General features: G+C 39.3%; 3 protein-coding genes across 4 annotated transcripts in view; 1 reads left to right on the top strand and 2 right to left on the bottom strand.

The window, feature by feature from the left end:
• Positions 1 to 589, bottom strand: part of LOC132113069 (polypeptide N-acetylgalactosaminyltransferase 16-like) — a 55,077-nt gene extending 54,488 nt beyond the window's left edge. Inside the window, exon 1 of the mRNA XM_059520880.1 lies at positions 310 to 589. Coding sequence (XP_059376863.1) covers positions 310 to 468 — 159 coding nt within the window. The 5' untranslated portion in view covers positions 469 to 589. The remainder of the gene's footprint in view (positions 1 to 309) is intronic.
• LOC132113067 (collagen alpha-1(XII) chain-like) overlaps positions 1 to 22,981 on the top strand; it is a 171,910-nt gene that overhangs the window by 24,000 nt on the left and 124,929 nt on the right. The window lies entirely within an intron of this gene.
• Positions 8,901 to 22,113, bottom strand: LOC132113066 (vam6/Vps39-like protein). 2 transcript variants are annotated; one of them, XM_059520872.1, is made up of 24 exons: positions 21,539 to 22,113; positions 20,713 to 20,778; positions 20,564 to 20,628; positions 20,210 to 20,252; positions 19,389 to 19,483; positions 19,199 to 19,297; positions 19,024 to 19,116; positions 18,536 to 18,719; positions 17,090 to 17,210; positions 16,580 to 16,700; positions 16,363 to 16,492; positions 15,165 to 15,307; positions 14,938 to 15,078; positions 14,654 to 14,795; positions 14,031 to 14,117; positions 13,422 to 13,495; positions 13,110 to 13,326; positions 12,619 to 12,747; positions 12,422 to 12,524; positions 11,557 to 11,602; positions 11,080 to 11,229; positions 10,553 to 10,687; positions 10,234 to 10,325; positions 8,901 to 9,066 (listed from the first exon to the last, which is right to left on the bottom strand). In XM_059520872.1, exons 1-24 carry the CDS (start codon positions 21,609 to 21,611, stop codon positions 8,988 to 8,990), a joined length of 2,628 nt encoding a protein of 875 aa, XP_059376855.1. In that variant the 5' UTR covers positions 21,612 to 22,113; the 3' UTR covers positions 8,901 to 8,987. The 2 variants fall into 2 exon arrangements, with proteins under 2 accessions (XP_059376855.1, XP_059376856.1); XM_059520873.1 differs by having other exon boundaries at positions 19,199 to 19,294.

The raw sequence follows: 22,981 nt of genomic DNA, 5'->3' as shown, positions 1-22,981 counted from the left end.
ACTAGTTCCAAATTTGAATTGAAATCCTAAGTGTGAATCCAGAACACATGATAATGACATTTCTATTGGATTGGTTACTGATAAGGGACGAGGGTTTTTAGTAGGTTAAATCCTAACAAAGGAAACATGGATCTCTCTCTCTAACGCACACACACACACCTGCATCTGGATTAAGGAAAAAAGCCTCTTACATGCACCTGACATCACGCTGACACACACACACACACACACACACACATCAGAACATGGAAAGTCGCATGCATCACAGCAGTGATCATCATCATCATCCTCCTCCTCCTCGTCACTCACGATCAGAGGAAGAGTGCGCTCCTCCAGCCTGCCGTGGTTCTTCAGCTGGGAGCCCGAGGAGGATGAGGAAGGTCTGCTGTCCTGCCACAGGTAATAGAAGGTGCCGAGGATCCAGGCCACGGTGAGGATGAGGATGGCGTTGGCCCGAATCCTGCGCATCCTGAGCGGCTCTGAGCTCCGTGTGTTCTGCGCTGTCGGAGATGAGGATGAGGATGATGATGATGAAGCCGTGCGCAGCGATCTCTCTCTCTCTCTCTCTCTCTCTCTCTCTCTCTCTCTCTCTCTCTCTCTCTCTCTCTCTCTGGCGCTGATCTGAGAGCGGCTCTGTGGCTGGTTTCACTCAGGTCCTAGAGCCCGCCTCTCCTCGCATCGCTGCACTGTGATCATGAACAGATCATCAGCGCCACACTGCAGTGTTAAAACAAACTGACGTGTTTTGGCATGATATCATTATCATGACATTATCATTTAAACTCGTTACACAGAACTATCTTTTTTTCTTTTTTAACAAATGGTGGGTGATTCAGATGCATGTAATTGACAACCAGAAGAGGTCAAACTAAACCTGGCATACACAATGACATTCAAACGACATTCACAGCACAATTTTGTATCCTGGTTGCCAAAAAAAAATAAATAATAATAAAATTGAAGTTGAAGTAGTAAAAAGGTAGTGTTGCAAATTTAGCTTAAAATAGCTATCATTCGAAAAGTGACTATAGTAAGTCAGAATGTTTTTGTAGTTACTGATAACATTAGATTTCTAACATATTCTAAAATTCTTGAATTATTTCGTCTAATGTCAGGTTAATTTTATGTTAAATAAAATATACCGTACACTATCCTGTATAAAAGGCATATTGATGACATCAGCAAACAATAACGCTTTACAGATCAGCAGTTCAAATAAACACTACAATTCAAGATTTGCTAAATGTTTCAATGAAATATTTTCACCAAGGCAAAAAAACAGTTAAAAAATATTAATATTAGGCCTGTATGAATTACTATTAGAATTTAAAATAGCTGTTGTCTATTTGAATGTTTTTAATGTAATTTATTCCTGATGTTCAGCTGTATTTTCAGCATCATTCCTCCAGTCTTCAGTGTCACATGATCTTCAGAAATCAGAATAATATGATGATTTACTGCTCAAGAAACATTTCTGATTATTATCAATGTTGAAAACAGATGTGCTGCCTCAAGGTTTTTTTTCTTTTTCTTTTTTTTTCAGGACTCCTGAATATAAAATAAATAAACTGCATTTATTTGAAATAGAAATCTCTTGTAAAATTATAAATGTATTTTTTTTTCACTTTTGATTAATTTAATGTGTCCTTACTACAAAAGTATTAATTTCATTTAAAAAAAGATGTATATATGAAAGGTTACATGGCATTTGTATCAATATGACTGTAATAATCTGAGCCAAAACTGCAAAAAGCCTTTGTTGTAAATACAACAAGAGCCAGTGCTTCCATCATGTGACAATAAAGATTTCAGATTCTATTCTATTCTATTCTATTCTAAAGTACATCACTTCTCAAAGTTCTCTCCTCCAGCAGCTCATTAGTGTTTTGTTCTCCAGGCTGAATGCAGAGCTCCTGCTGTTTCCTTCATGAACCTGAGTAACAGAACGATCCCTTCTTCACTTCTGCAGTCTGAGTCAGTGCAGGTTACAGGTCAATGCACATCCACAGCTGCTCTGGCGGTCCGAGACCACTCTCTTTTCTCCTATGAGATCATTCCAGCCCATCAACAGCTCTGATAATGTGCCACAGCTGTTGATATATAGTACTGATGTCAAAAACAACAAGAAACATGGAAAAACAATAAACAAATTGAATGGAAAAATGATCATTGATTAAATACTATCAGCTCCATTTGTAAGATTGTATATGTGGATTTTTCTACACCAGCTCGGTGTATTTAAGCACTACTGATGCTGTATTACCCAATCAACATCCAGAACAGGAACTATCTGTTTAAAACCTTAGTCTCTGCTAGACTGCACTTTTACATGAAGGTGCTGTTGATGAATTGAGAGCAGAGTTGGTGTTGATGTTGTGGGTCCGCTGGAGCTCAGCTCTTCAGATCAGCTCTTCAGATCAGCTCTGTGCAGAAGGCCTCTTGAAATGCATTGATTGACTGTGATTTTCTCCACTCTTCTCTCACTCCTCGAGAAGCTGAAGGGATAAACAAGACCCACCTGGTCCTGGAGGCTCCAGAACGCAGCAGATGAAGCTCCTGATCCCTTTCAGAGCCACAGCTGGCATTCACAAGCATGCTGCCAAAAGCCCTGTTTCACACACAAAGATCTCCTTTTATTTCTCCCTTTCTCCTCTGCTGGCTCCAGTGTGCAGAAATTCCTGTCTTCTGTTTTCGAAAATCAAAAAAGAAAAAAAAAAAACAAGCAACCACCTAGTTTTACCAAGTTTTTAATTAACATTTTAAGTTCCTAAAATAGTTACTAAAATGTGTTATTTACCATGAAACATAAAGAGGAAGTCCCATGATGAATCAAAGTTCATCACAAAGTACATACTAATACACATGTAAATACCAATATATGGAAGGTGGTTGGTGCCATACACACAAGAAAATAATCCAATAAATATTACTTTATATTACACCACAAGATGTAATATAAGACCCACATGTACATAACTGATTGTTTTTATATATATTTATTTTTATTATGTCTTTCAGTTCAAAAACACATTTAATGCAATTATGCAAGTGAAATTTTCCTTTGAAAATTAACTGTTTTACTGAAATACTTTTTTTTAAAGTCACCCTTGACTGTGTGTCTTTCAGTTTCTGACTACCCTTGTAAAAAACATACATTTATTTCTTATCAAATCTATTAACATATTTACTGACATACTGCTCGAGCTATATAAAAATTATAGTTCAACTTTATTTGGAGTACTACTTAATGCACATTTTCTGAATATTAAGCCTAAAATGTGTTTTGATGTCACTATTGACGAGGACTGTATGATCTTTGAATAATATCAGTCTTTAAACACGAGATATTTAAAGTGTACCTGAAGTATACTTGCAGTAGTTCCACTTTAGCACAATCAAATATACTTCAGTATGTCTTTAACTGGACTCCAGCACTCCACACTAGTGCATTAAGGACGATGATTTGTTTACAATTCAGCAGACTTTTAAGTATACCAGTTTAGTATACCAAAAGTACAATAAATGTTTTTTTTTTCCAAGTCCATAAATAAATGTATTGTAGTATTTAGCAAGAAATAAATGTATTTCAAATACATTTTAGTATATTTATTTTTCATTAGGGTAGAGTTAGCTCCTAGTGTCCCAGGATTACATCTGCTGCGATGGAGCGATGACATTCTCACAAGCAGCAGCCTCCAAACACAAAAAACACTTTTGAGCTTGGTGTGAGACCCGGTCATTGCCAATTACACAACATACACTTACTGGTCCAGAATTGCAATTGTTCTCAGAATCAGGGTTATTATACTAAATTAACGAAGGTTACTTTGGGAATGCAATAGGTTACAGATTATACAGATTATAATAAATAGTGTAACTTTCAATTACTTTATTAAAGTAATGTAATGGATTATATTTGGTTACTTTTGGATTACTTTTCTAAATTTCCCATTATTCATTTTCAAACATGTAAAGCAGACAGGGTTAACCGTAGAGTAATACTCAACACTGATTACTGTCAGACCTTCAGAATCCTATATCACTTAAATTAAGATTACAATCATTTAATTTTGAAGCACAAAAAAAAAAAAAAATAAATAAAACGTATGTTATCATAAACGTTATTGAATAAGCATGTATCTGTGTCCTAAACTCCTGAAACATTGGCGTCTCATATTTTCAAGAGGGTCTGGCTGCAGACTTGCACTTTCACTCTCAGACTTGCATTCTCAGACACTTGCACTTCCGCTAGTGACATCACTTACAGTCTTTATTTTTTATTTGATTGCATTTTTTTTAACTTTTTGTTTGAATTTCCCAAACATTTTATAACAGTAGCCAGGTGGCGAAGACAAGAAAAAATAAACTAAATTACAATGTCACTTGCAATCGCTACTTGCACTCTCTGCTACCTGTGACGTCACTTGCAATCAACACATGTTGCCAACGGAGACAAGACGCTGTGGTGGTGATTAAACGCAACACGCAAAGTTTCGCGTTAAGCATTTTTCCATATAGAATAAACTGTCTACAACTCATTTATATCACTGTCTTTGTCCATTAAGATACATTATGTGTTTTATTTATAAGGATTTTCTATAGGAGGAAAACGTTTAATGTACAATTTAATAATAATAATAATTCATTACATTTATATAGCGCTTTTCTAGGCACTCAAAGCGTTTACATAGTCTGGGGGTATCTCCTCATCCACCACCAGTGTGCAGCATCCACCTGGATGATGCGACGGCAGCCATATTGCGCCAGAACGCCCACCACACACCAGCTTACTGGTGGAGAGGAGACAGAGTGATGAAGCCAATCAGCAGATATGGGGATTGTTAGGAGGCCATGATGGTCAGAGGCCAATGGGCGAATTTAGCCAGGATGCCAAGGTCACACCTCTACTCTTTTCGAAAGACATCCTGGGATTTTTACTGACCACAGAGAGTCAGGACCTCGGTTTAACGTCTCATCCGAAGGACGGTGCTTGTTGACAGTATAGTGTCCCCATCACTACACTGGGGCGCTAGGACCCACACAGACCACAGGGTGAGCACCCCCTGCTGGCCTCACTAGCACCTCTTCCAGCAGCAAACTAGTTTTCTCAGGAGGTCTCCCATCCAGGTACTGACCAGGCTCAGCCCTGCTTAGCCTCAGTGGGAAACCGGTCTTGGGCTCCAGGGTGATATGGCTGCCGGCCAGTACTGCGTTCAGTACTCGTCTGCTTGCCTGTACAGAGTTGATCCTTTTAAAATCACTTAATGCATTTCATAATGCGCGTTGATATTTGCTGGTCTGTATATACGTTGAGTCAACAACAAGACATATAGGCTATAGGCCTACTGAATTGTCTTTGTCATCTTAGTCTGTTATTAGGCCACATTAAGCGTTCGCATTGTGTTCATAGCCATCTGCTTGCCTTGTAGTACATTAAATAATAACTATATATCGAATTTGGTCTTTTAATTGAACTTAACGTATCCTAATACATTATGCCATATTAAGTGTTTGTTTTTTCTACAGGAGGAAACGCTTAACGAAAGACTTTGTGCATTGCGCTCATATTCTGCTGTTCTGTGGCCACGGATTTGCCGGTCTTGTCTTTTTTTTGCAGGACCCTGTAAATTATAGTAGTAGGACTACTAATTTAGTTTTAATCGTTTAATCACCACCACAGCGTCTTGGCTCCATTGGCAACATGCACGATTTGTGTTGATTGCAAGTGACGTCACAGGTAGCGGAGAGTGCAAGTAGCGATTGCAAGTGACATTGTAATTTAGTTTCTTTTTTCTTGTCTTCGCCACTTGGCTACTGTTGTAAAATGTTGTAAGATTCAAACAAAAAGTTGTCAATAAATAGAACAAAAAATAAAAATAAAATAAAGGCTTCAAGTGACGTCGCTAGCGGAAGCGCAAGTGTCTGAGAGTGCAAGTGCAAGTCTGCAGCAGGCGGCAAGGAAGTCGACCGAAAGTTGAAGTCGGCCGCGTGCCGCCATCTTGTAGCAGAACTTCACTTGCGTCAGCATTCCCATTGACTCCCATTCATTTTGGCGTCACTTTGACAGCGAATAACTTTACATCTGAGGCATTTAAAGACTCCATTTGGCCATTATTTATTTCTAAAGATACACGACAATGTATAAAGGGCTCCATTACCTTCTATGTTACATTATGGCCCCGTAGAAACAGTTTTTGTAAAAAATAGGCTAACGATTGCGTCATAACCACTCGACTCTCTGCCGCATTACCGTACAGACAGGAGGAGAAGCTCGCAGGCAATTAACTTAATATGGCGTACTGGCGTTACATTTTAAAATACTATACAAAATAATTAATCAGAATACTTACTCCTGCTCACTCACGCCAAAGAACTCCCCGCTCAAGCTCGCCGTCTCTGCAAGATTAACGATGGCAGTTTTCACGCACAGCTACTAGAAGATTTACATCTGTCAGACAGGTTGCTGACGTCATCAAGCTTAGTTTGAGTCTGCGCGTCAGAAACGGAAGTGCTAAAAATAGCTAAAAATGGGCTTCACTTGTCTCAATTGAGTTCCAATGGGGTCGCTGTGTCCATTTCTTTTACTGTCTATGGTCTGCAGCCAGCCAGACCCTTCTCCATATTTTTTGGGGGAAAGAAATCAATCCTGTTGTTGTAACAGATTAGTTATATTTATTTCATAATTAAATTACGTAACTTCGTTACATATAAATAGTTACTCCCCAACACTGTAAACTACAGCTACAACTGAATATTTTTTTTATTTAGTCTACAAACTAAAACTGAAATAAAAATGGATGAAAACTGCATAGACAAAACAAAGAATTAAAAAAAAAATCTGACAAAAAAAACTGTTTTTTTTTTTTTTTAGTTTTTTTTCTTGTTTTCTAGTTTGAAATAAAAATAAAAACATTCCTTATTAAACAAAACATCTAATTTTCATGAAGTTGGCATACTAAAACAGCTACAATTAACTTAAATGTTTTAACTATTTAAATATATATATATATATATATACAGTACAGACCAAAAGTTTGGACACACCTTCTCATTCAAAGAGTTTTCTTTATTTTCATGACTATGAAAATTGTAGAGTCACACTGAAGGCATCAAGGGCTATTTGACCAAGAAGGAGAGTGATGGGGTGCTGCGCCAGATGACCTGGCCTCCACAGTCACCGGACCTGAACCCAATCGAGATGGTTTAGGGGTGAGCTGGACCGCAGACAGAAGGCAAAAGGGCCAACAAGTGCTAAGCATCTCTCGGGGAACTCCTTCAAGACTGTTAGACCATTTCAGGTGACTACCTCTTGAAGCGCATCAAGAGAAAGCCAAGAGTGTGCAAAGCAGTAATCAAAGCAAAAGGGGGCTACTTTGAAGAACCTACAATATGACATATTTTCAGTGGTTTTTTGTTATGTATATAACTCCATATATAATTCCACATGTGTTAATTTATAGTTTTGATGCCTTCAGTGTGAATCTACAATTTTCATAGTCATGAACATAAAGAAAACTCCTTGAATGAGAAGGTGTCCAAACTTTTGGTCTGTACTATGTATATATATATATATATATATATATATATATATATATATATATATATATATTTATATATAATACTAAAACATTTAATTATAAAATGAAAACAGAAAATATTAAATTTTTTAAATATTAATAAAAACTGTAATGGGTTCTGTAATGTTGCTAAAATAATAAAATCAAAGAAAAAAGTGGATTTTCTAGGAGTTTCTTGACAGTATCCGTCTGTGTTCGGAGTGATTCTTCACATGATTGTGTGTCCAAGTCTTCATGATACTCTGCCATCTGTTACTCAGGTTCATCCTATACAGTCCAAACAAATCACACTGCACATACTGTAAGAGATGCATGTTTATTAGATTTGTCTTCCACCTCAGATTTAATGTACAATCTGTACAATCACATCCATTTCCAGCAACACATTTCAGGCCTGTTACAGAGGTTCGATGTAAGTGACCGCGCCATTGTTTGAGCAACAGTTGAGTTCATGGTTTACAGTTAACCAGCATCTGACAACCATGTTAATTGGACAAATGCATTAGAAAGCCAGACAAACACTGCAGTCCATCTGAGCGGCACGACTGCACACATAGGTGAAACATTCCTGACAGTAAAGACAGCATGTTAATAATAAATTAAAGCCACTCAAGTAAGCAGAAGAGAAAAAGTGGCATGCTACAGTGATTGTAGAGTCACCGCTCCGCTCTCCAAAACCTCATACAACCCAAACCAATCGAAACATTACACAATGCCTTCCTTAAAAAACACACATCCAGACGTCTCACCGTAAACAAGTCATCTTAGAAACTAGAGGAAGCATTCGTCCTTCACTCTGACAGCCCATAGCAGAAAAACACGGTCAAATGACCGTATTGCTAAAAGATAACAGTATTTGTCTATATTCAGTAATCACAGTATATATCTTGTAATTAAATGGGAGTATATAACTTGTCGAAATGACTGTCAGCAGTATCTGAGTGTAAACGATCCAGCTGTTTCTCCTGCGGTGTGTGTGCATCAGTGCTGGCCTTTTCTGTACAGGGGCCACTTTAAGGTTTATATCTGCAGTCTGATTTCATCTCAAGCTAACAGAGCGAAGCACCTGAACAGAGCGAGCACCTAAAGGTGCACACAAACACAGGCCTTTGCTCTCCACTAAAGGCACTGGACAAAGGTACACTGTACGCGAAGAAGAAAAGGTGGGAAGTGAGGGAATAAGCACTTCTGTGGTCAAAGTAACACACTTAATAAATCTGAATTTAGTCTCAGTGTCCATGTTTTTTTTTTACTTTGGAAGCTGATTAATTTCTTCAGACAGACGTGTCGGTTTTGCCATTCCACTGGAAAGAGTGAGAGCGAGAGAGACTGGCGTGTCCTGTCTGTGTGTTCATGTTTGCCGAGCTCTCTGTGCTCGGCGTGTTTGGCGTCTCCCGTCTGCAGGCTCAACTACTCCTCTGGACACGCACCGCGATCTTTACAGCAGAAGTAGTGAACCACCACACCGTTAGGATACCTGGCAAAGGCACTGAACACAAAGACACAGAAATAAAAAAGTGACCCTGGAGCACAAAGGCAGTCTTAAATCTGGGGTATATTAGTAGCAATAGCCAACAATACATTATATACCTCAAAATAATAGATTTTAGTTTTGATTTTTGATTTACAGTTAACCCATAAATCATAGTGAGCACTCATAGAGTGAAACTGAACGCTTGTACGGTGGCTTGTTTTTGGATGGGTCTTACAGACTCGTTATTTAATATTTGTGACCCTGACATTTTTGTACATTTTTTTTTTACATTGAGATTTATACATAATCTGTAAACTGAATAAATAAGTTTCCATTGATGTGTGGTTTGTTATTCGTCTGAGATTCAACTATTTGAAAATCTGGAATCTTGAGGATGAAAAAAATCCTTAGCAATGCATATTACTCATTAAAATTAAGTTTTGATATACTTACGGGCCGAAATTGACAAAATACGGTATCTTTATGGAACATGAATTTTAAAGAATATCCTAATGATTCATGGCATGAAAGAAACATTTCTAATTTGGACCCATGCGCTGTATTGTTGGCTGTTGCTATTTGAAATGTTCTTCTAAAATGAGCATTTTCTCAGCCTACTATGTTTATGTGCAGTTATTTCACTTTAATGGCAATGAAAAGAACCTATCCATTGCCATTAAAAGTGAAATTACTGAACCTACACACCTTGTAGAAGTTTAGTATTTCAGAAGGAAGGGCTTCACTGAAACAGGAAGTAAACATTGCATTTGAGACAGACTGGGAAGAGAGGTGCTGCACCACTGTAAAATTTATGTAAAATAATGCTTTTTTTTAACAATTAAGCATTAAGACCTATTCTAGTACACCCCAAAACCTAAATCAGGACTTTGTAAAAGGGCATAATAGGAATCCTTTAAAGACAGAAATTGCTAATCAATGGAGCCGTACTTTCTAGAACATAAGTAGCTTTTTTATAATCTTAAACATGCTGTGAATTATATTCTAAAACGACTCATATATGAATGCTACTATAATGTTTGTATGGTGGTCTTATGTCTTTCGCTACACACTAAAGCATGAACTTTTACATTTCATAAAACACAGTGCTTGACTTGTGCATGGTGTGCGAATGCTTTAGGAAAAGAATACTGCAGTAAAGTGAGATCCTAGCATGAAGCACACCTGTTTCCGATCTTCTTCTTGCACACCCTGCAGGTTTTCTCATCTGTGATGACACACTTCACCTGCTGGTGGAAGATACGCTCCTCCTGCACCTGCACACGGACCAAACACATTCAAGCATTACATACGGGCCATTTTGGAGAGTCATTCGTTCAAATTAGTGTTGTTTCTTATTCAACATTTAACAGCTTAGCAGTTTTGAAGTATTGCATCTAGTAACAACTAGTGATTTTTCGAGTTCTTATGTAATCTGACTAAATGAAGCAGTCACCAGTACCTTGAAAACACTGAATACAGCTTCTAAAGCGAGTGAACCTACCCGCAGGAACTCGGCCTGTAGGAGGCTCTTCAGGACCTGGTCGAAGCGCTTCCTCCCAGCCCTCTCCTCCAGCACACTCTCCAGAAACACCTGGATCTCTCGGATCTGTGTGTTAGCTGGCAGCAGGTTTATGGCCTGAGAGAAAGAGACCGAGAGAAATGGCGTGAGACAGCCTGTCATGGATTCTGTGACTGATCTGGAACGGTCTCTGTCAGATGGCTTCAGCTTGTTTGACATGCTTAAAAAAAGGAACTTCAACACTACAGAGGAAAGAGGAACTAAATTCAACAGGAACATGAACAGCGTACAACACGCAGCTTTTCAGTATTTCACTTTCAGCCAGCTGAGGAAAGGAAACTATCATGGTTTGGCGAGAAGGCCTTCAGAATCTAATGTATATTTCCCATGCAGATGTTGTTGTGATGTTTGAGTGTTCTGGGTGCATTTCAGAGATTTCACATGTGCATGCTACGATGCTCTGGGTGTTTGAAAGCCTATGATAGTGCTAGTGTTTGGAGGAGGCTCACTTTGGGGGTGTTGAGTTTGCTGTGGTGGAGCTGAAGGACTCTCAGGGCTGCCTGGAGGTTGGGCTGTGGCTCACACAACTCCATCTTTATGGGCCCGAGGAAGTGCACGTCTGGAGGAGACAGATACATGCGCAGCAGGGACAGATACACCTAGAGCAGACAGACACACAGCACCTCGTCACACATTACACTGGACAGGTTCACCAGCTGCACACATTCACTCACTGTTCTTACAAACCCTCAGCCTGCATGTTAGAAATTTGTAGAAAGGTGAAATCATAATTTAAAACGTTTAAAATGAAAATCATATAATCAGTGTCAATAAATACTGTATATACTGCACTGAAATGCGAGCTATTATTCTGTAAGGATTCACTAAATCCTTGCGGGACTGTTGCAAAATAAAATATATAGTACAACTCACACTGTACAGCTGCAATGTGACAGTGAAAACAACTCAAATGAGAGCGCACTCACATCTTTTTTGCCGTTTGCAGATGGATCATAATGACTGTGGCAGTACCTGAGGAAGACCAGAACACAGAACACAGTCTGAACACTGTTTAGAGCCAGCTTCCCTTTCATAAAACTCTCAACATGAAGTATTCAACAAGATAAAGAAACTTATTTGGGCGGGAATTGGTAGGGGAAAATTAATAAAAAATAAAATAAATAAAAAACACGGGTGTTTCACATCGAATGGAGTCAGACTTGATTGAGAGTTTGCAGTGGAGGACTTTTGAAGAAGCTTTTAGACAGAAACATGGAGGCTGATGGTAAAGTTAAAAGCGCTTGGTTAACATACACCATGGTGAAGCCTAGGAGGAACCACTTTTATAGTAGATTCGATTTTTTTTCTTTTTGAATAATGTGCACTGATGAATAAGGACAGGAATGTGTGATAAAGGGTTAGTTCACCCAAAAATGACAGTTGGCCTGTGATTTGCTCATCCTAGATGTATATCTTTCTTCTCTTTCAGATGAATCCACTCAGAGTTATATTAGAAACAGTCCTGGCTATTCCAAGCGTTATCATTGCAGTGGGTGAGTGTTTCTGTTCAACAGTCCTCAAGACGTCAAATACAGCGCACACATCCATGATAAAATGTGTACCACAGATAGATGAAGTAAGAGGGAAGTGCTTGGACTGATTTTTTATACAACATAGACTGGATTTGTCTGTAAAAAGAAAGTCATATACAGCTAGGATGCTTTGAGGGCGAGTAAAACAGGCTGATTTTTATTCCTGGGTGAACTAACTCTTCCAACGGGGTTCTCTTTGATTTCATGTTGTCTTTGTGACGCAGAAGAGGGCTAGGGGTCTGTGTCGAGCGGTACTCACTCTTCAGCCATACGTGTGTCTTTGAGAATGTGAACGTAGATGAAAAGAGCCTGCTCATGTTTCCCCATACGACCCAGAAGAAGAGCCCTCTCCTCCAACAGACCTGAGAGACCCAGAGGAGGCAGCACAGGAGCAGCATTTGTCATCCAGTTTGATCTCTAGATTTCCTCTTGTGTGGCCCTGACCTGTACACTCACCGTCAAACGGGAAATCACTGATGAGTGCCTCTGGCTCATAGCAGCTGGACACTTCCAGAAACGCCAGAAGCTTGTTCCTGTACTCTCCCAGCTCTCCCTCCTCCTGTCCTGCAGCCACAGCTGGAACACCTGGACACAGACAACACTGCGCGCTTGGCCTTTAATTCATCGTGACGGGAAGTCTTCGGTTTAGACATGTTTATATGGATACTTTGTTACTCCTACTTTATGTAAAACCCTGTCTAGCCCACACCCACAGCTACCAATTTTTACACAAATTATGACTCTTGTCATGTTGCTGTGTCATCATTTCCATCAGAATGAACAATCGTGTTGCTAAAAAAGGGCTTATTCAAAACGTATAGTACTAGTGAAGAGCAATATTCTTTTGTTTTGCTGCTGCAGACAGACTGAATTTGACTTCTGTTGCTTGAGTTGATATTTTGTGCTGCAGTTTCCATCGTCTCTGATAAAGCAGCTGCGTGTCTGACCTTCAGGAAGTGAGTTGAGGTACACCTTCATGAGGCCTTGCACCTTCTCCAGGTAGAGCTGGATCAGAACATTGTGGAACTCGGGCCCGGTCTCATCCCACAGGTGAATGATGTGCTCCAGGTACGGGATGGCCAGCTCCTTGAAGCCCTCCTTCAGGAAGTTCAACACCTTGTCCCTGGGCAGAGTCTCCACCTCCGTCAGGTCCTCAGTGAAGATCTGGAAGAAGAAGAAAAATAAAAAAATCAATCAAAATCAAGCTTTTCGAAACGACCAGAGTTCATATAAATACAAGCAGATCCCGTTGATCTCGCCTTCAGTCCATCTTCTGAACAAATCTTCAGAACCCACGGCGAGAACTCAAATATGATGCCCAGGTTCTCCACACCTGAACAGAAATAGATTTGGATTCGATAAATGGGTTTCAACGTTCAAGAGTGTTAAATGGACATGAGAGTGCTGCACTCTTACTGGAATTTATATTATTATCATTATATTTTACATCACAAAAGTGAAATCACTATCTTAAAGTCTTGATTTCTATATGTGAACAGTTCACTTTAATGCGATGGGCTCATGTGGAGCAGCATTTGTTGAGACACAGCAGCACATAAAGATCTGCTCTCGTGTAAATGAACACAGTGACACGCTTCACTCTAAAACATAATATCTGCACTAAGCCATATTGCGATTTTGGTTTTATTTGATATAATCAAGCAGCTCTAGGTGGGAATCTCCAAATATCTGCTGAAATGTTGCAGCTGCGGTTTTTTAACATGTTTAAGGTTCTGCCTCACTTCTCCACCTTCAGGCAAAAGGTGCATTCAAACAAATACTAAGCTTCAATGTGCTCACATACAGCAGGTGCTGTGTTTGCTAACCAATTAGACTATACGTGCAGTAAATGCGTGTGGTCATCTCACCCAGTCTCTGAAGATACTGTACAGTCCTCTCATGCCCCTTCAGAGGAGAGTTGGCTTTGGTGGACTGATCCAGCAGAACCTGCAGAGCTGGACAATCACACTTCTGTAAATCTACTGAACTGAATGAGGAAGACGACACAAGGCTATTCAGCACGGCTAAATGTTTATGCATTTTTAGATGAGCTCTGAGCTGTGTGAAAGACTGGTGAAGTAAAATCACATTCTGGCAATGAATAGTTAACCTATTCGCTCTATTACAGAACATACAGTGCAATACAGCGTCTGATGTATGAACAAATCAATCCGTTTGTAAAGACTTCCTCAATTCAACCCGGTGGTTACATTGAAAACATTACACAAGCATTCATAAGCTTTTCAAATGCATGTTAAAAACTGGATCTGTAACTGAAACTTCAATCACTCAACGACAGAAATACTGTTACTAATAAACCAACAGAAAACAACTGTCAGTGCTGCACGTCTGTAAACAAGAGCTGATCAGAGCCCACCAAATCATATTCAGATGCTTGAGGACACACACAGAGATTACACTCCTAACGGAGATTACTGGAGGACAGGTCATATGACAATCTAGATGTATGAGTTTAGGAGACGGAGCACACCTTTCCGATGAAGGCCTTTTTTCTCATAGAGGATGATGAGTTCGCTGTATTTGTGGGCTTTCTTCAGCACATACTCGCTCTCCTCTATGTGACAGTGGTTGTTCTCCAGACGCAGGAGAGGCGATACTAAGGCTACATTGGTCTGTGGATCAAAAAAATTGGTTATAGTGATCTGCCATCATCAGTCTTCACTGTATTTTCAATTTCAGTTTGATTCAACAATAGTTTTGTTAATCAAGGCTCCTTTTCTGTCTGCACCCTTGAGAACGATCTGAAGGCCTTACGTGGAGGTAACACTTCAGCAGCGTGGTGTCGATGATCTGAAGGAGCTTCTTGCGGTTCTTGATGGTGGGGGTCCCCTCCACGAGAGGAGAGGTGGCGAAAGGGTCCGTGTCGTTCAGCTGCTTCACTAGATGACTGCGTTTCTATCACATGAAATGCAGAGAAAATCGTAACAAGATGAAGAAAGAAGTTAAAAACGCTCCGTATGAAACTGATGAGTGGTGAGTACCTGTGCCAGGTAGTCGATGAGGGCCAGATGGGCTTTCTCCAGCTCGGCTCCAGAGAGCGTGGGCAGAGGATTGGGGTAATGCAGCTGTTTCCGGTAGTCAGAGGGGAGCAGGTCTGGATACAGGCCAATAACATGAGTGGGATCTATAGGAGACAAGAGTCAGTGGGGTTTGTGGTTAAATCGGGTATGTGGTGAACAAGCTCAGGATACTTTCAGATTTTTTCCTCACTAGTCACTTTCAGTCTCATTGTGTTTACAAAGTGAAGATGTTTTTTTATTTTAATACAGTTTGAAAGCTTAATGGTGGTGATGCTTTGGTCATGGGACCATGGTGTAGTTTGTGTACAGAACTGTTTAGCTTTTTACTTTTGGAGATAGCATTTAGACTTCAAAATCCACAAAAGTTGTTCATTTGTGAATACTATCACATGCTTTTTTATTATTATTGCTCACGACACAAACTCATTTTAGAAGCCGATACAAAAAAATCCTATAGGGGTTTTGTTGAAGGAACCAGGGTCGGACTACAAAAATACATCATCACTGCAGAACTCTTTGTAGATCTTTGTTTCCTGGTCCAATGGCAGTCTCTAAGCAACTCGGCCCCAGACAACAAGAGCACAGACCATCTGAAGACCATCAGAAGACCTTTCCATAAGTCCAGTCTGATTGGCTGGCATTTAAACCAGTCGGTTGCCCACCAGAGAGTTGCTCTTAAATACTTAAAATTACAACTCAAATCAATAACATATTTGGCAAGTTATTCGCCTCAAAAAGATGTTAATTTAAGATTGAAGTGTTTTAATCGCACATCCTATCCATTTGCACAGTTTTAACATAAAATAATAATAAATTTAATCATATTTTATTCAAACTGCTTAGAATTAATTTAGTTAAATAGTATGCATATGTTTAAAATACAGCTAGCTGTGGAACAAGCAATACCTAAAAAAAATGTAATGCATGATATTGAAATAAATGGGGTTTTATTGATGTTAAAACAGAATATTTTAAAGGAAATCTTCCATTTTATGTTAAAGCTGTGTAATCCAAACTTTGTATTTTATATGCATTTCAAATACATAAATTTCTGTCTTTATTTTTTATGTAATTAAATATTTTTTCTAGTGCAATGCATTACACACTGGACATGTCTTTCTGTACTTGTATGTGTATCATCGCTGCTGTATGAACTCACCTGTGCCTAACTTAGAAAACACCTGCATGGAGTCGTCAAAGCGTTTCTGACAGAACAAGTTAAAGGCGAACAGGTTCTGAATGTGATGGATCTGTTGTCTCTTGTCTGCATCTGAATCATCCTTCATTTTCTGAGGAAAGCAAGACAAAAGCAAGCTCGGCATGTGATAACTGTGTACTCTGCGTCTAGTATTTAGGGGATGTGAAAAGTGTCTCACCGCTAGCTGAAGCGCCAGCTCAAACTGTTTGTCCTGCAGCAGCTGTCGTATCTGGCTGGCTATAGAGATGGGCACCAGACGCCAAACAAAGTGATTGCTGGCGACGTACACCACATTTGATCTGTGGAATTACAGAGGGAAAGAAAGATCAGCGTCAGATCACCTTTCACAAATGCAAACATGTCTTAAACATTAGAGCTAAAATAACTAAAGTTGGGGTGAGATGAAAATCTGTCTCAAAGTATTTTGATCTTGTGATCTGTGGTACCGGGTCTTTCACAAGCTGCACATTCAAATGTTAAATTAAAAGGGACAGTTCACCCAAAAATGACATTTCTATAATCATTTCCTCATGTCGCTGTTTTCTCTTTCTTCTGTGGAGCACAAATAAGATACTGCTTTTTTTTGTCCATACAATGAAAGATAACCCATGAAATAAACAGATTCACCCACAAACAGGACATTACTAGTTTTAAAGAAATGACAGAAAACATGTCTCCTAGGTCTGACCCAGCGGAGGTGATGAAGCGCGGTCTCTGCAGCTCTATGCTCTGCACCAGCAGTCTGGGCTCAAGGGTGCGGATCTCCACATTGCGGGGCAGCACTGCGATGATGTACGGAGGCTGGTGCTCTGATCAACAGACGTGTGAAAACAGACTCAGAAATGACTTGAAAAATCAGTAGAATGGATTTAAGAATGGTCAAATGTGTTAGACAGTACCGTACTCTCTAATTGCAAGCTGAGAGTTCAATAAACGAGAGAAAACATGTAAAAAGCAGCCATGCAAAGAGCAGAGGATTTGAGGATTGTTCATGTTGGGTGTTCTTAAGGTCTGAGGAGTTCTGCAGACACGGATTCTGTGTTGGCCTGGGCAGAAGTCAATATTAAACTGCTCTTTCAGCTCTTTCCAATGCCTCGATTTGTTTGTGTCATGACTTTTTTCAGAATGCTTTAATAAAAATATATGTAGATGTATATTGCTGTTTATTACACACAAGTAACTTATATACAATATATATCATGACATGGTTATTTTTGCTGGAAACAAGGCTGTTAGATGCCAAAATGTTAGATAGCAGAGAAATTTCACTATTTTCCTAACTAATTTTAAAACCAAATATTTTCCTTTTAGTTATAAAAAAATAATGACGTTCAATTATTTGCGGCTTTTTGCAATTATTATTATTACGTTTATCAGGTGAAAGATATACCATTATGTTAGGTGTGTTATCAATTTGTTTTTGCTGGGCTATGTACCGTAAGCTTGTAGATGTACGACTGAGATGAGATTTAGAATTTGTATTTATTTATTTTTTGATTATTTGATTAGGTTGCTAAAAGTTAATTAATTTATTATAACACATGTGTGACCCTGGAGTACAAAAGCAGTCTCAAGTCTATGGGGTATATTTGTAGCAATAGCAAAAAAAAACATTGCACGGGTCAAAATTATAGATTTTTCTTTTATGTCAAAAATCATTAGGATATTAAGTAAAGATATTTCGTAAATTTCCTACTGTAAACATATCAAAACTTAATTTTTGATTAGTAATATGCATTGCTAAGAATTCATTAGGACAACTTTAAATTAGATTTTCTCAATATTTTGATTTTTTTTGCACTCTCAGATTCCAGATTTTCTAATAGTTGTATTTCAGACAAATATTGTCAGATACCAATAAACCATACATCAATGAAAATATTATTAATTCAGCTTTGATATAGTATATACATCTCACTTAAAAAATTTTTTTGACCCTTATGACTGCTCCATGGTCACAAATGTGAATTACAAACTAAACACAGCCATGTTTGTTTTTTAAAAATGGTAACTAGACACCAGTTTCCTTGATCATCTGATAAGTCGTTCACATTGAACCCGTGATCAAACGTGTTTGGTAAGATGCTAACGAGTACCTGACAATCGTGCTTGTCAAGACTGACATCATACATACCCATAGCAACAGGAATGTCTGTCCAGTTTAAGGCACATTTCTGAGTGCAGACGCCCTCTTCGTTCAAGACAACCGTGAGGTCATCCTGACCCACTGCCACCTTCCCATCAGCCAGCGGGGCCACCAGTGGTTCCAGCTGTTTCCCTGTGGGGAACAGTTCTTTGACTGAGCCACGTCCGTCCATCTAAAGAGAAAAGTCACACGATTGAGCCCCCCAAAAAAACATACATGTATAAAAATCCATATTGTGATGCAGTAAGCAGCATGATTTAAGAGAAAATCTGGTCTCAGCCTCAGATGGCAATGCCATCCACCTGATATATACTGTTAATAAAACTACAGCGCTGCAAGCTTCCATTAACAAAATGGTTTGTGGTCTCACTTGCCCTATTGGGCCGCTCTTGCCCTGTTGCTGGCTAACACAGACATTCTTCTGACAAAACTGCCAACTACACATCCACAAGCAGAACTACATTTCTTTGCCTTACCCGGATCAGATAGTAGTCTCGTTTGAAACCCACACATATGGAGTTCTCACACCAAGCCATGGACTTGGGAATGTCTGGAGCGGTGAAATCTCCCTGCAATCGTGACCGAACATGATTTAGGCTAACATTATAGTTTACCAGAAATATTTCATTTCTGTGTTTCCAAGCTCAAGACCTGTAATTCATGGAAATCTCGGTCCTTCCAGTAATACAGCTGAATTTTCCTCTTGACCGCGACACACATGCGCAGTTTGGCCTCGCCTGAGCTGGACTGCTGAAGAAGAGAGAGAGAGAGAAATAAGAAATCAGATGTGATCGCTGGGTCAAAGCATTAATGAACGATGCATAGTGATTCTTTAACCTACCTGCAGGTCACAGGCAAACAGTGTGGCTCCTCTGGCTTTGGACAGGACAGTTATCTGCTGGAACGTGAGCAGGTCGTGAACGTGGATGTTATTTTCTGAAACAAAAGAAGCCATTGATGCTGCTGAGACTGAAACTACACAGTTCCTTAAGATGCTCTACACTTACACCACATCAGTTTGATCTATGACACAAGTTCCTCAAACGAAGCCATATGACAACACCTCATATGACAGGGACTACTTTTACATGCATCCTCATATTATGATTATATTACAATATCAAGATTAACAATTACCTCATGTAAACCCAACACTTTGATCAAATTAATGCATTTGAGCTCATAATAGGAGTTAAATGCGAGGGGTATGCCAATTTTAATGGCAAAGACCAGGCATGTAAACACTTCTATACCACTCTGACTAAAGTGTGCATGTGTTTGTGCTTGAATGAAGTTTCCCTCCACAAACTGTTAAACTCTATGCTGCCACCAGTCTCTGCTCATAATGGGATTGTCAGTACAGACAAACCCAGGAGCATTGCTTTCACATGTTCATCAACTCACCTTAAGAAATGTGTTTTGCATTTGATTAAAGTCGATTAAAACAGTGGCCAGTAACACACTTACTGCGTGTGAGTTCATCACTTGCGCTGTGCATTGGGGTATGTGAAGAATGGAGGTAAAAATAACCACACTTCTTGGTGAATAATCAAACATTTCACTGTGATTCATTCCTTTTCATTATTGGAAATAAATCACATTATTGGTGCACGTGTAAACTGATGGAGTCACTGACTATAAAAATCTGGAAAAGATACTTACCCAACAGACTAACCAAAATCTTGTACTGTGACACCACAAAAAGCTGAGAGGAAACAGAGAAACAAATATTAGAACAGAAAGATAGTTCAGCACAGTCATTATTACTCCACCCTCATGATGTATGCTGTGATTCTTCCATGTTAATAAATAAATAATAATAATTGCAATAACATTTTTGAAGAACCTTCACACTAGTTTGTTAAAGAAAATTAGTTTTAAACTCAATAAAGGACCAAAGAACACATAGTCTTTTGAAATCATGTGATAGCTCTGTGTGGGACTTATTCATGGATGACACAACAGACAACAAAATGGTGTGTAAATAATGACAGCATTTGGGTGAACTGTGCATACCTGCTGAATCTTCTTTGAGAAGTTCTTATTGGATTTCTCTAATGTAACTTCAAACCTGTTTGTACCTGTGAATAAATTACATTATTAATATTATCATTAAAAGACAATGACTGAAGTTATAAGCACAGGTGCGAACACAAACAGTGCACCTGCATCTTTCTTGATCCCGTACAGAAGGAGATGGCCTGGTTTGGTCCCCACAAGGAGCCAATCATCTGCAAACACATCAATGACACACGTTTAAACATGGGTTGATGGCACTAGTTCTGTAGTACAAACAACATTAAGAGGGTCAGCTCTACTGGTCCAAAAATTAACAATTGCTGGACAGTTTTATTATTATTTTTTAATTTAGTGTGAGTGTGTCTTGGCGGATCTCTAGAGCACATTTCAAGGTACGTGTATGTGAACATACAGAAATATTTAGCACATTTAAAAGTCATGCAATGATTGCTCAAAGTTTCACTTTTACTCCACTGGACAGCTGGAGAGGGATTGACCCAAGAGACATTTAGACGACTCTAATAATCACACACCTTAATATGTACCTGTACAAACCAACCTCATAACCTCACACATGTGGAATTAACACTTGGTTTAACTGTGCTTTGAGCTTTCACTTCCCGTACACTTGCTTGATGAATCTCATCTAAACATGTACAATAATACTACATGTTCAACACCTTATAAGTTGTTGTCTTTTTTCCAGCTATGACTCAAAACCTGCTGATCTGTCTGTTGTTTTGGACATCACAGGCCTGTTTCCAAGTCAGCTGACCAGCTTCTTTTTTTTTTTTTTGACACACAGCCAAAGAGAAAAGAATTTTGGTAATTCGAACCACTACAAGAACTCATTCCGAGAATTCTACCGTGGGTTTGCAGCTCACAGGGTTCTGAGATACAGTCATTATCATCGAATGGTGCACATGAGTGTTAAAGTGTTGATGGAGCTGAAGGGAAGGGAGCAGGACTCACCCCAGGCCGCCACACAGTCGATCTGGAGGGGTAACTTCTCCAGGATAGGGACTGGTTCGTATGCGTCATGCATACTGGAGCTCTTGTGTACCACCAAACACACGTAAACAAATCACCCAAAAATGCTACGATAGGATTTAAAACCACTGTGCAATCTGCTGGCAGTTAACACAGCAACTGTAAACAAACAGAATAAAACAAACCCACAACTACGCAACAGTTATAAAGATCGTTAACGTCTTTCAGCAGCTCGACTCTCGTCAAATATCCCAGAATTGTCCCACTCCATCCTTCACGAGTCCAAAAATAAATGAGGAAACGCTGAAACTCTTGTGTTTTGCTGTGTTGTTGGCTAGTGTGTAGCTTTCATATTCTATTATATTATATTTCTAAAACACAGATCCTCGGTGCTAAGACTCCAAATGTATTTCATCCCATTGTCCTGCGCGATGCTGTGGTTCATTTTCGGGTTTTGCTGTCCGTTGTTTTGAGCTGATATCCGCCAAGATTCAGTGTTTGACAGCTAGCTCTGTGTGTGTGTGTGTGTGTGTGTGTGTGTGTGTGTGCTGCGGGAACTTCCTGGAGCCGTGACGAGCACGTGACTGCGAGAACTCACAAGAGTTCCATTAAAAGCGCACACGTGATCCCGCAGATGACTGACATTCCACACATATATCAGTCACACTGTAGGCTACCGTTAGTAAAGTCTGGCCCTAAATGTTCTTTACACTCTCATATTTTTGATAACACTAACTTATTTGTTGACCAAAGTCTTTTCGATAATACCATGTCAAACAAAGACATTCGTTCAATTATTAATTGACCTCATTTTTCTATAAATGCTGCCTGTGTGAGTTTTTGTAAAAGCATAACCTTTTTAGTGATATAGAATGGGAAGATTATTGGCAATTTCTTTTTTTTACCTATCAAAGTTGTTGAAATCTCTATTAAAATTATAAATAATTGCTACAGGGTAAATTATAAACTTGCTAAATTTAATAATAGTATTTACCCCAATTGCTCCTTTTGTCTTCAGTCTGAAGAAACAAATAATCATTTCTATAAGTCTTAAGTATTCTGGATTGACTTTTCCAATTTTGTAAAATAAAAAAGGCCGGCAGCCATATCACCCTGGAGCTCCAGACCAGTTGCCCACTGAAGCTAAGCAGGGCAGAGCTGGTCAGTACCTGGATGGGAGACTCAAACTATAGTTTGCTGCTGGAAGAGGTGCTAGTGAGGCCAGCAGGGGGCGCTCACCCTGTGGTCTGTGTGGGTCCTAGCGCCCCAGTGTAGTGATGGGGACACTATACTGTCAACAAGCACCGTCTTTCAGATGAGACGTTAAACCGAGGTCCTGACTCTCTGTGGTCATTAAAAATCCCAGGAAGCCTTTCGAAAAAGAGTAGAGGTGTGACCTTGGCATCCTGGCTAAATTCGCCCATT

Source organism: Carassius carassius, chromosome 32 (genome assembly GCF_963082965.1).
Source record: "Carassius carassius chromosome 32, fCarCar2.1, whole genome shotgun sequence".
NCBI lineage: Eukaryota > Metazoa > Chordata > Actinopteri > Cypriniformes > Cyprinidae > Carassius > Carassius carassius.
Note: the sequence above shows the minus strand (reverse complement) of the source record. Positions and strands in the feature narration are given on the sequence as shown.

Coding starts and splice junctions, on each gene's coding strand:
- LOC132113066 (XM_059520872.1), bottom strand. CDS start 21,611: ATGCATGACGCATACGAACCAGTCCCTATCCTGGAGAAGTTACCCCTC. Junction 18,720..19,023: donor GAGACTACTATCTGATCCGG/GTAAGGCAAAGA, acceptor TTTTCTCTTTAG/ATGGACGGACGTGGCTCAGT. Junction 16,701..17,089: donor CGCTTCATCACCTCCGCTGG/GTCAGACCTAGG, acceptor GTAATTCCACAG/ATCAAATGTGGTGTACGTCG.